The sequence below is a fragment of the Astatotilapia calliptera genome, chromosome 6 (assembly GCF_964374335.1).
Source record: "Astatotilapia calliptera chromosome 6, fAstCal68.1, whole genome shotgun sequence".
Classification (NCBI taxonomy): Eukaryota; Metazoa; Chordata; class Actinopteri; order Cichliformes; family Cichlidae; genus Astatotilapia; species Astatotilapia calliptera.
In genome coordinates, this window is record NC_137427.1 from 29,093,594 (window position 1) to 29,109,912 (window position 16,319).

General features: G+C 42.0%; 1 protein-coding gene across 1 annotated transcript in view; it reads left to right on the plus strand.

The window, feature by feature from the left end:
• Window positions 1–16,319, plus strand: part of fhdc1 (FH2 domain containing 1) — a 35,438-nt gene extending 19,119 nt beyond the window's left edge. The window contains exons 6-12 of the mRNA XM_026171505.2: window positions 469–569; window positions 2,081–2,151; window positions 2,947–3,054; window positions 9,374–9,444; window positions 10,139–10,256; window positions 10,441–10,605; window positions 10,806–16,319. Coding sequence (XP_026027290.2) covers window positions 469–569; window positions 2,081–2,151; window positions 2,947–3,054; window positions 9,374–9,444; window positions 10,139–10,256; window positions 10,441–10,605; window positions 10,806–12,959 — 2,788 coding nt within the window. The 3' untranslated portion in view covers window positions 12,960–16,319. The remainder of the gene's footprint in view (window positions 1–468; window positions 570–2,080; window positions 2,152–2,946; window positions 3,055–9,373; window positions 9,445–10,138; window positions 10,257–10,440; window positions 10,606–10,805) is intronic.

Below are 16,319 nucleotides of genomic sequence, written 5' to 3' on the forward strand. Positions count from 1 at the left end.
CATTCAACTGAAAGCATGTTTCCATCTTTTCTGAACGGGGACTGAGTAACTTCCTTTGAATTTCCTTTTTGTCCAGCAGCACTGTGTGATAGCGCATTAAAATGGTATTAGTGTCATTCAGAGGATGCAGTCCCTGCAGGGATTATTATGGAGAACTAATGCAGACTGATTGGGCTGAAATGGAGCATTTGTCCAGTGAAATTAGTCAGAAGTCGTTTTCGGTTCGTGCTATAATTGAAATGATGATTAGAAAATATTATGAGGATGTTAAGGTGCTAAAAGTCGTCAAGTTTTACTGCCACTCAGCAGCAAGATGGAGTGTTAAGGTACTCTCCAGGGGGAAGCAGGAGGCATTTCTCTCAGCCTGCTGCATTATAATAACAATTTGTCTTTTCTTAAGGATCTCAGTGTTGAGCAAGAGAGTCGAATCTTTTCTCAGATTTAAACTCTGAACTCCGTCTCTGACAGGTTCGAGGTTCGGATTGAGGCCATGGTCCTCCAGGAAGAGTTCCTCCCTTGTTGTGCTGCGATGGGCCATGAGATTGATGTCGTCCGTGTTGTGACTAAACGTAATAATAACACACTTGCTCTAACACATTTGCACACACACAGAAAGCAGGACGATCTCATTTTGACGTGAGGACACTCATGACCAAAAAAAAAGCAGTTTCATTGAAATGTAACTTAAGAGTCGAGCAGCTCTATACATATTAGTTACTCACAGTGTTGGATTATTATAAAAAATGAATAAATAAAAAATAACTTTATATAGTCACCACAGTGTGACCTGTTAGGCCATGGACTACCATTTGAAAGACCTGAGTTTGGCTAGTTTGGTCATTTCGCTTGTTTTTTATTTATTTTTGTAAGCCAGCTGTACTCTGTTAAATGTATTGCTAGCTTGGGTAGCATCGTGCTATAATCTATCATTTACTGTAATGTTAAAAGGCATGCTAACCTTCACTAGCAGCATCCTTCCATACAGTTAGAGGTGAGTTCCAACCTCACATGTGAACACGATGAAGAAATGCCGCTGTGCTTTCTCAGACCTTTCAGTCAAAGTTAAACAAGCTGTGGCTGCGTTTATACACGCAATGTTTTATTGTGAATAACATATGAGGTTTTTTGTAATTTGCAATTCATCAGTGTCCCAACTTTTCTGGAGGAATTTTGTTCATGTTTAAAAAAACAAAAAAAACACCCTCTCTACAGATGTCATAAAGAGGGAGAAGTTCTTGTACCATGAACATGTTTATTTCAGCTTTGAACGTGGATATTTTAACATACCGTAGGACTCTTTGGGGATGTTTCCAGCCTCAAGTGGCCACTTGAGGAACTGCAGTTTTGACACTTAAAATTTCAGTGGTGGAGGTTGCTGCAAGTCTCGCACTGACCACATTATGTAGTATTTATCATGTTTTTTTTACTTATTATCACTGAGACAAAGCTCAGCTGATGGAAACAGTATTTGTTTTGTATGGGTTATATAACAACGTGCTGGATCTTGTGACCTGATGGTAGCACTTAATAGGAGATCACTGTGATCCAAACGGTTATTACAGTTTATCTCATGAATGTGCACACTAATATTATATCTTTTCTTTTTTTTCTTCTGGAGCTAAAGCTGACATGTACTGTTGAATTTGTGATTTACTGTAAAATCACCATATTGATAAACTGATCTGGAAACCTTTTTAATTATATTTTCAGCCATTGGTTGAACCAGGTTGCCATTTTAGCTGAGTCACACTGTCTTGCGTCTTTGTGCTGTATTGGATTTTTTCTTAAGACCCTCCTCTACAGTACTGTGACCTTTTCACTGCATTGCAGGGCAATCACTTAAACACTGTGTGGAATAATTACCTGGAACTTTTATGACAAAATTTAATTAAAACTTTTCAATGTGCTAACATTTACCCTTTTACTTTAAAGTGGTAATTTTAGGTTTATGACTGAATCACACAAGGACACATTACTGCTGATAGATTTCCTGTATGGTAGTGATAAATGAAAACGAGATGGTTTGTCATACATCTTCTCTGGAGTCTCTAATTGAGTTTATATTGATATCTCCTTAAAGAGCTGATGAGCTGTGAGGAGCTTCATGCTATCCTGCATCTGGTGCTGCAGGCAGGAAACATTATGAACGCGGTAAGAGCTTCTCAGGTTACGTTCGCATACGCGAACACATCTCTGCTGCCTCTGAACACGCAAGATGTTTCGATTCAGTCCTGATTTATTTTTTATTTTTTGTATTTTTCCAGATAAATAAATAATAAAACCTTTTGTCAGTATTTGTTGGAAACCAAAACAAAATCACTGCTCAGAGAAGAAAGCTGTACTGTGGTCTCTCGCTATAACGCGGTTCACCTTTCGCAGTCTCGCTGTTTCGCAGAATTTTTTTGGTGCAATTTTGCATGCTTTTTTTTTTTTCTCACAGCGCATTGTGTTCTGCATCCTGATTGGCTGTAGACCATTGTCAGGCAATCTCGTGCCATGCCTCCTGTACAGTACAGAATGCGTTCAGCTTGTCAAATTTACATAAATCTTCGATCACTAGCAGTGTGACTCTGAAGTGCTGCACTGTATGTTTGTACGTTTTCTCCCCAACAAACAATTCATTCTATACTGGACCTGTTTTTCTACGAAGGTTTGAACTTGTTTAAACAAGAGAGAAAAGTGTTAATGTTCATGTTTGTCTGAGAAAAGTGTCTAAAGTGTGTAGTGAGGGGTTTTACAGCCTTAAAATATCTATAATAATTAAAAAAAATAAAGTTGGCTACTTCGCAGATTTTACCTATCGCGGGTTATTTTTGGAACGTCACACCTGCGTTAAACGAGGGACCACTGTATCACTCGGGCAGAGTCTTATTGTTTCACGTTATTTCCAGCTGTGATTCTATGATATTGTTCATTTCTCTGTGTAAAATATCCTTCTGTTCTCAGGGTGGCTATGCAGGGAACGCTGTGGGATTCAAGCTGTCATCCCTCCTTTCACTGGCTGACACCAAAGCCAACAAGCCGGGGATGAACCTGCTGCATTTTGTGGCCATGGTCAGTGACGCTGTAGTAGAGTACACACAAAACACCTGTAGACACTGCAGATGTTTGTAATGTGGATTCAGTCCTGGTTTCAGAACCACTTGAGCATGGAATTACATTACCGCTTACACTCACTGGCCACTTTAGTAGGTACAGCTGTTCGACCGTTCGCACAGGTCAGCAAATGACGTGGCAGCAATTCATTGCATTTAGGCATATAGACACGGTCACGTGTTGAGTGCGGGTTCACAGAGAAGGGTGTGCAAAAAGAGGAGATGACCAGCAGCAGGGTGAAAATACCTTGTGGATGCTAGAGGCCAGAGAAGAACGGCCAGACTGCTTTAAGATGATAGAAAGGCAGATAACCAAGATGTGCAGGAGAGCATCTCTGAACACACAGCACATTGAACATTGGAGCTGATGGGCTACACCAGCAGAAGAGCATCACTGGGCACCACTCCTGTCAGCTAAAACGACATGAAGGCATGTATCTGTCCTGTGCTTCTGGCTGTTGGTGTAATGTTGTGAGGGATATTTTCCTGGCACACTTCGGGCTCCATAATGCTAACTGAGCAACAGTTAAACACCACAGCTTACCTGAGTATTGATGCTGACCTTATCCTACTTTTATGAGCACAGTGTACCATCTTCTGCTTCCAGCATGTCACAAAGCTCAAATCATCTCCAACTGGTGGCCGATTACCAGGTTTCAGGTGTTGAATTAATTGTTTGTTTGCACTGAGGCACTGAGGCTGAGATAAACGAGGAGTTATCTCATAAAGAGGAACAAACAGTACTCCAAGAACAGACAAAGCCCAGCAGAAACCTTGAGGAGGAGCTCCATTTGCCCCCACCCGGGAAGAGCCTCAGAAAGGAGAGACATCTGAGGCAAGAAGAGGGGTCCCTATTTGCCTCCAACTCTCTCAACAACACCAACGACCAGGACAAGGGACCTCGACCTTCCCCAGTCCCCCAAACCCCTGACAGGCCATCACCCTCCTCCCCCTCCCTTTCTCCCTCCTCCCCACACCTGAAATTCACTGAGGAGATGATGGAGCGGGTCAATGCTGGGCTCAGATCTACCCCCCGTCCCAATCCCTTTTTGTCCCCCATAAACCCCCCACCAGAGCGGCCAAAGGTTCGCCATCGAGCCCCACCCTCAACAGAGCAATCGAAGTCACATTGCCCAGCCTCGCCCCCCTTAGTTCCTCCTTACCACCTTCATGCTTTGTCTCCGCAGTCTGATGTGTGATGTGTGAAGGGTCCGGGCTGCGAGGATTATGGCAGTGATGACTTTTCCCAGGAGAAGCTGGGACCCTGTTTACTAGAAGGTTTTAAAATTTCTGTACTTTTAGGTGACAGGAGACATGTGGCCTGGTCAAAACACAGAGAGCTGCACTCTAAAAGATCTTTAAACATAGTAAACATACCTTGTGTGCCACAGACTGCTCCCAAACACGAGGGGACAAGTAATGCCTCTAAAACACTTAAGTTGGCTTTATTAAACGTTAGATCTTTAGCTGGGAAAACATTTTTAATTAATGATTTAATCACTGAGCACAGCCTTGATTTTATGTTTTTAACTGAAACTTGGTTGGACCAAAGTAACAGTGGAGCTGTTCTCATCGAGACGACCCCTCCTAACTACAGTTTTATCAGTGAGGCCAGGGTGAGCAGGAGAGGAGGAGGGGTTGCTGTCTTATTTAATGAATCATTTCAATGTAAGCAGCTATCTCCTGGAAGTTTTCAGTCTTTTGAATATGTGGCTTTACAGCTGAAGGCCCCATTCAAAGTTGTGTTTCTTAATGTTTACAGGCCTCCCAAATACTGCACAGACTTTTTTTAATGACCTCAGTGAACTGCTGTCTGTGATCTGTGTTGATTTTGACTAGGGCTGAACGATTATGGAAAATAATCTAATTGCGATTTTTTGCCCCAATATTGCGATTGCGATGCGATATGCGATTATTTTTTAAGGTCTTTGTCTTCTGTATTATTAAACAAAGACAAGCAATACATCATATAGTATGGCCAATACTATATTACATTAATTTTAAACTGTTCTTTCCTGGAAGACAGACCTCTGTTATGATGACATGAGGTGATGCATGAATTGATGACTGACATTTTTATTTAACTTCTTCAATCACAACAGTATATTTGAACATACACAATAGTTTATTTTTAGCTTACAAACATCTGAGCATAAAGTGCTGACAAGGAACCCTGGTGTAAACATTAAAATGAAAGTCAGTACAATGTGCAGATTGCAGAAATATACATAAACAAAATCAGTGGCTTTACCACACTCAGTTTTTCGACATCTGTGAACTACTAGACAGTCATTCAATTAAAAAATAATATTAAATAAATAAAACTAATAAATAAAAAATACACACATCTTACTGATCTCTGCAGTCAGTAACATTACACATAAAGTGCAAACATAATAGCAATTGTATAAACACAAACACGCCTTTAAAATTTAAAGGCGTGAAATTGGACGGTCTAGCCTTCTGATTAGCGTCACCGCTGTCTCGGTGGAGTTTAATAAACTCGGCCGTCTGCTTCTTGCTATCTAAAATATAACCAGACACTGGTGTAAATTCTCGACTGTCTCATACTTCTGTTTAATAAGTTTTCTGTTTGACGTTTAGTCAGCTGTGTGAAAACCAAGGAGGAACCCACCCGGGGGATTAATAAAGTTTTATTTTATCTAATCTAATAACTTTAATCTCAGCCAAACCGATTTACTCACGAACAAACAAAACACTGAAAAAAGCCCAACAATAACATTTTTAGGTTGTCTAAGTGACTTATATATTACGTTTAACCCGAGCAGCGAAACTCCGCGGTGATCTGAAAATGATGTGCCGGGAGTTGTGCCGTTCTCGGCCGCATCAGTAACCCTCGAGCTCCCGGCTAGCTGTCGAGCTGGTGGGTAGCAGACGCTTCTGAAAACGTCGAAGCACTTTTGCAAATATGGGATATCTTGATAAACCGAGCAGATATTTGATGTTTACACAACTACTTTCTCGCCTGAAAATATGTTAAAAGTTTATTTTGTGACCCAGAAAGATTAGTATGAGTAATTTTAAAACTTAGTAGCGGCCGCCATTGTTGGAAACTGGAGTTTGGCTGGGCCGCGCTATGAATTCTGGGATATGGTAGTAATTTGGACAGCCTTCGGCGCGTCGCTGTGACGTAATCGGTCTACAAATGCGGCCTCAGGAGGATGCAGCCCATGAATTTGGACATGTCCAGAGTATAATCGCAGCCTTTGCGGTTAGAAAATTGCACTTGATCATGTCGCGATATTATCACAAATGCGATATATCGTTCAGCCCTAATTTTGACTGTGTAATTATTGCTGGGGATTTTAACATCCATGTGGACAACCCTCAGGACAAAGGGACTAAAGACCTGAGTAACACTCTGGGCAACTTTGGGCTGACTCAGCATGTAACAGAGGCCACACATAATAGAGGACACACTCTTGACCTACTGATCTCCAAGGGCCTGAGCATTTCAAAGGTTACTGTGTCTGATGTGGGCCTGTCTGATCATTACTGTGTTTTCTTTGAAAGTAAAATCTCAGCCCACACAAATATATCAATAGCAGTGATCACAAAACAGTGTATAACTGAAGACAGTAGTGAGATCTTTAACCAGGTCTTCCCATTAACACCTGACCTGTCCAGAGGGTCAGTCAATGAGCTCGTCAATAGCTTCAATGCTAAAATGTTAAATGTAATGGACACTATTGCTCCCATTAAGGTGAAGGTTATCTCTGGAAGGAAAAAGTCTCCATGGAGAAACTCCACACTGGTGAAAAATGAAAAAAGAGAGTGTAGGAAAGCTGAGCGCAGATGGAGAAAAACAAACCTCCAGGTTCACTATGACATTTATAAAGAGAAACTTCACAATTATAATTTACAACTGAGGAGTGAAAGAAGGTCCTACTTCTCTGACATCATCACTAAAAACAGCCATAATGCTCGGGTCTTATTTTCTACAGTTGACAGGCTAACAAACCCTCCTGTGTCAGTGGCAGCTGAACTTCATTCGACCATGGCCTGCAATGACTTTGCCAAATTCTTCACAGAAAAAATCCAAAAAATTAGACAAGCAATTGGTACATCAACAGCAGATCCAGGATATGTACTGTGTCCACCAAAAAACTGTTTAAACACCATGAAACAGTTTCAACCTATTAACAGCAAAGACCTGGAGGACATCTTAGGTAAACTGAACTCCTCCTCCTGCTGTTTAGATGTCCTGCCAACAAGTTTTTTCAAAAAGGTCTCAAAGACTTTAGAGTCAGACCTGTTACAGATCGTCAACTTTTCCTTAATGTCAGGTGTGTTTCCAGAATCACTAAAAACTGCTGTAATAAAACCTATACTGAAAAAGGACAATCTTGACAAGACACAAATGAACAACTACAGGCCGATCTCAAATCTCCCGTTTTTAAGTAAGATCATTGAAAAAGCAGTTTCTCAACAGCTCAATTACTTCTTAACACAGAAGTAATTGTAATGAAGTAATCATAACTGCTATGATGCCTTCCAGTCAGGTTTTAGACAGAACCACAGCACTGAAACCGCTCTGACCAAAGTGTTTAATGACATATTACTCAAACGACTGGAGAACTGGGCAGGTCTTTCAGGAACTGTACTAAACTGGTTTAAAACATACTTAGAAAACAGGAAATACTTTGTATCAATAGGTAACTTCACATCTGAGCAGACAAGTATCACATGTGGAGTTCCCCAAGGTTCCATCTTGGGACCCCTTCTGTTTAACATCTACATGCTCCCACTGGCACAGATTATAAAGAACAACAAAATAAACTATCACAGCTATGCAGATGACACACAAATATATATCACAATGTCACCAGGAGACCGAGGCCCTGTGCAGGCTCTTTGTAAATGCAAATTAATGACTGGTTGTGCCACAATTTTCTCCAGCTAAACAAAAACAAAACTGAAGTAATAGTCTTTGGCGCCAAAGAAAAACGATTACAGGTCACCAGAGAACTTCAATCTATACATCTAAAAACCACAAACCAGGCGAGAAATTTGGGTGTAGTGATGGATGCAGACCTAAACTTAGAAAAACACATTAAGACAATAACAAAGTCAGCTTACTATCACCTCAAGAATATTTCAAGGATAAAAGATCTGATGTCTCAACAGGACCTGGAAAAACTAGTCCATGCATGCATCGTTAGTAGGCTTGATTACTGTAACAGCATCTTTACAGGTCTACCTAAAAAATCAGTCAGATAACTACAGCTCATTCAGAACTCTGCTGCTCGAGTCCTCACTAAGACCAAAAAAGTGGACCACATCAGTCCAGCTCTGAGGTCTTTACACTGGCTGCCTGTCCGTCAGAGGATAGACTTTAAAGTTCTGATGCTGGCCTATAAAGCTCTGAATGGTTTAGGACCAAAATACATCAATGACCTCCTGACCCAGTATGAACCTTCCAGATCCCTCAGGTCATCTGGATCCGGTCTTTTATCAGTTCCCAGAGTCAGAACCAGACACGGAGAAGCTGCATTCAGCTTTTATGCTCCTTATATCTGGAACAAACTCCCAGAAAGCCTCAGATCAGCTGAAACACTCAGTTTATTTAAATCCAGGTTGAAGACTCACCTGTTCTCAGCTGCATTTGAATAAAGCACCAAATCCACACTTTAAGCTTAAATTTCAAAACTTACATTTAACTACTGATTTTATCTGTTTTGATTTTATATACTGTTTTGTTTGTTTGTTAATTAGTTAGTTAGTTTATTTGCTTGTTTTAATCAATTTTAAATCATGCTTTTTATTTGTTCTTGTTTCTAATGTCTCTGTAAAGCACTTTGAATCACCTTGTTGTTGAATTGTGCTATACAAATAAACTTGCCTTGCCTTGCCTTGGTCAAACCTCTACTCTGTGCATTTATCTTAAAAATGATGAATGGTTATATTAACAGGTTTATGGTTGTATTAACAAGACGATAGCAGAACTGAAAAAAGCTGGATTAACCTCACAATAAGCAAAGATGCATTTACTGTACAAACACTGTAGGAAAGTCTGTCATAAAGAAATTCAAATCAGTGTTTTACAGCAGTGATGAGAAAACTGTTTGACCACTGAAGCTGCAGGAGAGCAGGTGGACAGCAGATGGTGACAGGAAACAGCACAGAGCCAAGAACGGCTCGCCAAGCAGTTACATCACCATACAGATATTGGTCCTTCATCACAACAACTACGCCACTTTATCTTGTACAAAATCAGACATTTAGATGTTGACTGTGCGATGTCTCTCTCCATGCAGGAGGCGAAGAAAAAGGACGAGAAGTTGCTCAAGTTTCCTGAGAAGCTTCAAGATGTCCAGAGTGCAGCCAGGTAATCGAAGGGAATCAAATCCTTGCCAGTGAGAAATGTAGGAGTCCATTATCAGTTTTGCAGTCATGCAGAGGTGATAATGGACTCGTATAAAAGCTGTTTATTCTCCAAGTGCATGCAGTCTGAAGCAGGGTGAGTTAAGGACTGTGAGAGCATAAGTGTCAGTTTGTATCAGTCAGTTGCACAGCAGACATCAGTTTTCTGTAAAGCCTCTGTAAAATGAAATGATTTCCAAATTAACCACCATCACATTTATTAAACAGCCAAATTTTCTGATGGGAAACATAATGAGGCGCTGAAGACGACGATTGCCGTAGTATTTTATTGATACGGCCAAGCACAGCCTCATTAACCAGGCTGACATCTAATTTAGGTGTAGAACAGGAGTTATATTCACAGCACAGTCTCAGGCTCTGTCAGCTTCACAAGGTCATCTCTGTGTGCTGTCAGTGCAGATACTGCACCGCAGAGAATTACTCCTCCCTCCTGCCCTCAGGATAGAGACCCTGAAAGCATTTCTCCCTGCGGTCTACATTTTCAACAGTTTGGAAGTGCATTCATCAAATTAATGTCACATGTTTGTTTGTTTTTTTTTTAGTAATATAAGGAAGACTGCTTACACTCCTGTCCGTCAGTTTTTATGTAATAACAAGTACAAGTGTGTTTTAAATATCTTTCTCCTGTGTTCATGTAGAATTTCAGTGGAAAACATTGAGGAGGAGTTTTCCTCCTTGTATGTCCGAATCAAATCCCTGGAAGAGAAAGTTCAAGGAGACCAGGAGCTGCTGCAGCAGCTGGAGCCCTTCCTGCAGGTGAAGCAGCAGCAGTTAGTTATGTAATACATTGTGTACACAGACACATGTACAGAAAGTTGGATCCAGCCCGCTCTACATTTGTGAAGCTGCTGACTTAAGTGCTATAGATAATGACTTGTGTAAAAGTGGATGATGCGTTATGAATAAAAAGTGTGCATGTGTGCTCGGTCTCTTGTCTTAGAGTGCAGCACTGACACTTCAGGACTTAAAGAGACGCAGGCTGGATCTGCGTAAAGAGGGAAGTACTCTCATCGATTTCTTTTGTGAAGACAAGGACACGTTCAAGCTGGACGAGGGCTTCCGGATCTTTCAGGACTTCTGCATCAAATTCAAGAAAGCTGTTAAGGTCTGCTTGAGTGAAGCAGTAATTCTGGGTTATTATAATCTCATATGATGTTGTCATTTCTTGCTTGTCTTCTATATGCGTGGTAATTGTTCATGGTGATCCACTGTTAAAAAAACTCAAAAATAAGTGAGTTGGATGTCACCATCATTCATGTTCCTGATTCTCAGAATTCTCCTTCCTTACATTTCTGTTTCCATCAGGACAACACGGACCGGGAGTTGAAGGAAGCAGCCAGACAGCGTCGTCTCAAAGAACTGGAGGAAAAGCGTTTTGCGTGGTCGAGCGGGGATCAGACCGGCGGATTTGGTCGCAGCAGCAGCGAGAACGACGTGGAAATGCTCACCAAGGAGGGCCTCCTGGAGTTTTTCCAGAGGTCTCAGAGTCCACACTGCCCGCTGGAACGTTCTGCCAGCGCACGCCGACACCGACACACCATGACCTCCATAGCAGATCGTGAACTCCAGGGATACTTGGAGCTGTTCGGAAGCACAGGGAACACCTCTGACTTTTCAAAATTTAACAGCCTACCTCGGTTAGGCCGTCCTATCCAGCGGAGGATGGCCCCCTGGATGTTAGGCCAGGACAATAACCGGGAACTGGGCCGTGAAAGAAAAGCAACGTCTCCGCATTCAGAAACTGAGCCGATCGTCTCACACGCCAAGTTTTCTTCCTCTGAGCTAAACGATAACGGGGACAACAACAACAACAACAATTACTCATCTGTGTCAGAGAGCAGCGCTCTGCCTCGGCCCTTTTGTGTCTTTCAGAAGCCTGCCCATATTCCCAACCCAGCAATTACTGGCCACATGAGTGTTAGTGTGGAGAAGCATACTTTAGTCCAAGGTCCTCAGGCTTTTGACCTAATCAGTCCAAACAATAACAGCAATCACATGCACTTTGTCAACCGGGGGGACGTTGTGGTGACGGATCTGGAAATAGGGAGACAGTCACCACCCAAGAATCTGGACAACCTTTCACATGATACATTTTTGGAAAGGGGGGGAAATCTAAAGGTAGTATGGGAAGATACAATAGTTCCTCCAACTCAGGCTGGGGTCTCTCCTCAGAGAGAGAAAGACGAAGAGGACTACAGCACAGTTTCATCCACAACCTGTGATACCCCTCTTCCACTAGATACCTCTGTATCCAACAAGAAGCCAATGTTTTATATAATGGACTGCACAGAAACGGACATCTCTGTCACCTTGGATTGCTCTGAGGTGGAATCCTCGTCTACAAAAGAAGGACTTCATTTCCAAACAGCTGACTGCATCAAAGATCAGGAGAGTCGGCAAGACCCGCAATCCACATCTCCCAACGACCAGTCTGCTTCAACTAATGAGCTCTCAGCCCCCAAATCTGTGGATGCAGCATCTATGGCTCCATCTACTACCACAGAAGAGTGGGACACGGAGAGCTGCGACACCGCTGAAGGAAAACAGACTGCGGGGAAAGATGCACAACGAAGCAGCCGAAAGCCAGCGCCTACAAAGAGCAAAGGCAGCAAAGCAACCAAAACCAGTGCAGGCCATGGTGTGCGAACGCTGGCCAACAACGATAACCAGGGTATGCGGAAAGTCATCCCTATTACCAAGCTGACCAGGACAGGTAGCAGCAGGCGAGCAGAGAAACCTGCAGTTCACGATAGCGGGGAGACACGGCGGCCTCCCCGTGACCAGAGCACTCCGGCAAGAGGAAGGAGCGAGAAGACAACGAGACCTCCTCGGCACTCCAGTTTGCCTCCTGATGAGTCAAAAGCCCAGAAGGGAGGTGCTCTCACGGGCAGCGTTTCTAGATGGGCACGTGATTCAATGCCTAGGAAAGCTTCAATCCACAAGCCAAGCGCCAAACCCGTGAGGAACATTCCCAAGCCGGCGCCTGAGGAGAAGATGTGCCGCTCTACTATGAGAGCCCTCGCTCAAGCTCAAGCTCAGGCTCAAGCTCAAGCTCAGACATCTCCTGAGAACAGCAGTTCACACACACACAGTGCAAAAAACACTTCTGGAGTCCCCAGCTTCGCCCGCAATACTGTGGCCTCGTCTTCCAGGACCAGGAAAGAGCTGGGCCCTCCGTCGGTCCCTTCCACCCCGTCTCGCAGCCCCTCCCTCCTGGGTCGACAAAAGCCGACCCGGGCATCACACGCAGGTCACACCAGTGACGAGCGGCCACAGGCAACAAGCCTGCGGCGGGTGCAAAGCGTGAAGGCAACAAGCTGCAGCACCTACCGTAGCGAGACCCCGCCTCCCCCTGTAGCACGTGAGAACGTTCGTAAATCTAGCAGCTTCTCTGAAAAGTCTGTGCAGCCCAGAGACTTGATGATATCCAGCAGAAGCAGGAAGCCGAGCTGGAAGTAAAAAACAAAACAAAAAAAAACCTGACTGCAGGATAACAGGAAGCAGGAAGAGAGGACTTTTTTTTTTTTTTTTACCTGCTTTGGCGTGAACTCACGTTCGCTCTGCTCGTCTAGAGTTATCCATGCATATCAAACAAAAGCATGTTAAGCTTTCTCACTGTGTAAGAATCCCTCTGTAGCTGGCTCTGTATCAGGTTTACGAATCACAAAGAGCAAGATGCAATGAAGTGCACACGTTCCTCATTTCCTCTTCTTGTTTTTTGTTTTTGTTTCTAAGGGTCGGAAGAAATCTAAACTGACAAATGGCGAATTGGTGCTTTTACACTGCAGCCTCTTTGCCTGCTTAGCTGTCTGCGTTCAGTATGTTTTGGTGTCTGTGACGCTGTTGACGTCAGACACGACTACATAAAGCTGCTAATTAGCTCTGACAGATTTGAGACCGACTTTCAGCGTCTGTTTCATTCAGGGTTACGAGATTTGTTGTACCTCACCTCGCTGCTGTCACGGTGTCTTTTTCACTTTGCTGCTTCTTCCCGTAGACTAACAGCGCTCCGTTTGCTTTGTGATTCTTTTTGCTTGATACCTCAGAACGATCGCAGTGGCCTTGCACCAGCAGAAAAAGTAGACTTGTTCATTTGGTTCTGCATGATGATGACGATGTAGACAAAATCAGATCAGTTTTACAAAAAAATAACTGCAATGTCACTTTTTAAGAAATTCCTGGTATACTGTATTAATGTTACAACAATATATAAAAGTCACACATATTATGCCAGTGTGTATACCAACCGTGGTACTTCTCGTACTGTATCAGTAGTTTGTAAATGTGTTAGGACTCCTCCATAATATTTTGGAGTAGACATGCACGTGGGAAATGTTTCCTGTTTCAGCTAATACATGAAAAAAACGCTAACGCTGTGAAAGAAAACCACCGAGCGCAACAGAAACACAAAGACACTGATGCCATCATCAGTCATGTTTTTAGAGTCTGACCTAATTTTTCTACTGTGAACATTGTCGTCTCATATTTTCTCTAGGCTTATTCAATTACAACAGTAAGCCCGTGGTTGTAATTCAGCCTGGATCTAGTTTGTTGCTGTCATGAGTATCATCACGACGCAGAAACAGGCTCATTTAAATTTATCCCCAGTGATAAATTTATTATTAAAAAAGAAAGATTCGCTGTACTGAAGGTTTTTCCTTAAATTCTTGGAAACAATTTCAAGCATTTAAAAACACTCAGAATAAGATGTTCAGAGAGTTTCTCAGGCTGCGACTGCATTTTCTCTTCGTTCAGTCAAAAATGACTCTAGGACAAAAGTATGGTTCACGAATGACAAACTCAAAAATAGATTAGATACTTTGTTGCACCAGTGTGAACAAAAACAGCTGGCAGAGGTTATACATTTTCTTCTACATCACACAAATTGAACATAAACATGCTAAGATGATATAATGTTATAGTATATGCATTATATGGACAAAACTACCAGCTACAGATTACACTGACAGGAGCTGCTTGGACATGGAAACACAAACTGAGATTTCTGAGGTGTGCGCTAATACTTTTGTTTATTTCTGTAGTGCAACCAAACCAAATGTTTCTCCAAATGAAGTATTAGCTGTTTGTAAATTCAGATGGTTTGATGAGCTTTTAAGGATTCAGTAAAAATCTTCAGTACAGCAGCAGGAGCTGACAAACGACGGTCTTTGCTTTTCAGATATTGGAAGTTCTTCATATTTCAGAAAATAAAAAGTAATGTAAACATCATGTAAGTGCAGCACCGCCGTCCACTTTGCACCACTTGCCTTTTAGAATACATTGTGCCATTGCCTTGATGGAAACAACACTCTCAACAGTGCATTGCCTTAAAGCTTAATGTAGCCAATCAATCACCAGTAGAAGCTCCTTGATTGTAAAAGGAGAGTAGAAACTTTACTGCCTTCCATCACATCAAAGTCAAACTCTGCTGGTCACTTTGTAAATAATGTAAAGATGTTTTCTGACCATTCATATGTTTATATTTCATAAAAACATAAAGAGTAAGAGAATAAATCATGTGTGCACGCACAGATGTTTAAAAAGCAAGGGTCGACCTGTAGGGTGTGGACACGCTGCGAGTGTCTTCCTGTTCCCTGTCATGCAAATGAAGCTGATGGACTGATGACACAATAGGCCCAGTGTGACAAACCACTGTGTGTGGCCTGACGCCACCTAAATATAGATCCTCCTGTTACAGTATCAGAGTTATTTAGGGCTGTGATAGTTGCTATTAACACATGTTTTCAGGAATTTTAAATCCCACCAGTAGCAAAAATCAGAAGTAATCTTCAAGCCCATCAAACCAAAGGAATCATTTGCGATGCTTGTTTTTGTCCAACCATCTGAACCAGCTGTTTGTTTTCTAAATAAATTAGAAATCTCACATTTTCAGCACTAAAATAGTGACTTCTGAACTTAATGTCTGTCTGGAGCAGTTACATTAAAATGTATTTGATGTATGAAAAAACAAGTGGATGTGTTTGAACATTTTGGAAAACCCTTAACTGACACTTTTAGACTCCTTTGAGATCTTTGAAAGATTGCCCTCCTGTAAATGTAACCTTTTTCTGACTACACTGACAAAAAAAGAAAAGTGTCCACTTCATTTCTAACCGAAGCTGAGTCATGGAAATGTCCACTCTTTAAAAAAACAAACAAACTGAAAACTCCAACTGTTTGATGACCTCATGGAAAGATGATGCTTCCACAACCGCGGCATCATTTTAAGCTTTACAATGGGTGCCCTTTACATTACATGACAACAGCTTACAGCAGCAGAGCTGCTTGTGAGTTTGAATGCTTGTTCGCTCTCATCACCACAGCTTCTGCATTTAAGGAATGGTTACCATAGTAACATTAGTTTCCATTATAAAGTGTCCTGTCAGCTCTGTACAGCAACACCTTCGTCACGTTACAAGTTTTGTAGCGCTGCTTAAAAGTTACGTGACTTTATAAAGTTTGGAGTGAGTCATTTTTATCTGTTGTATTTCGTTACTGACACACGCCAACCCCACTGCAACAAGCCTGTCTTACTGTAGCATTCGTTGCCCAAGGATGTATTTGTACTCTGATGTGATTCTCTGAGAATAGGACTTGTCTTTTGTTTTCACAGCTGAGGCAAATAGGTGCTCTGCTGCTCTGCTCGGTCATCTCTAAATCTGAAGTTTCATGATGGAAAAAACAAAAAAAGCTCCAATACATAAAGAAAATGACCACCTCTGATCACTAGACCGCAGGGCTGCGAAATGTGTTATTACTGTTCCACTTTATATTTCTGATGCTGATATAAATAAATCACATTGCTGTGTAAACTGGAAA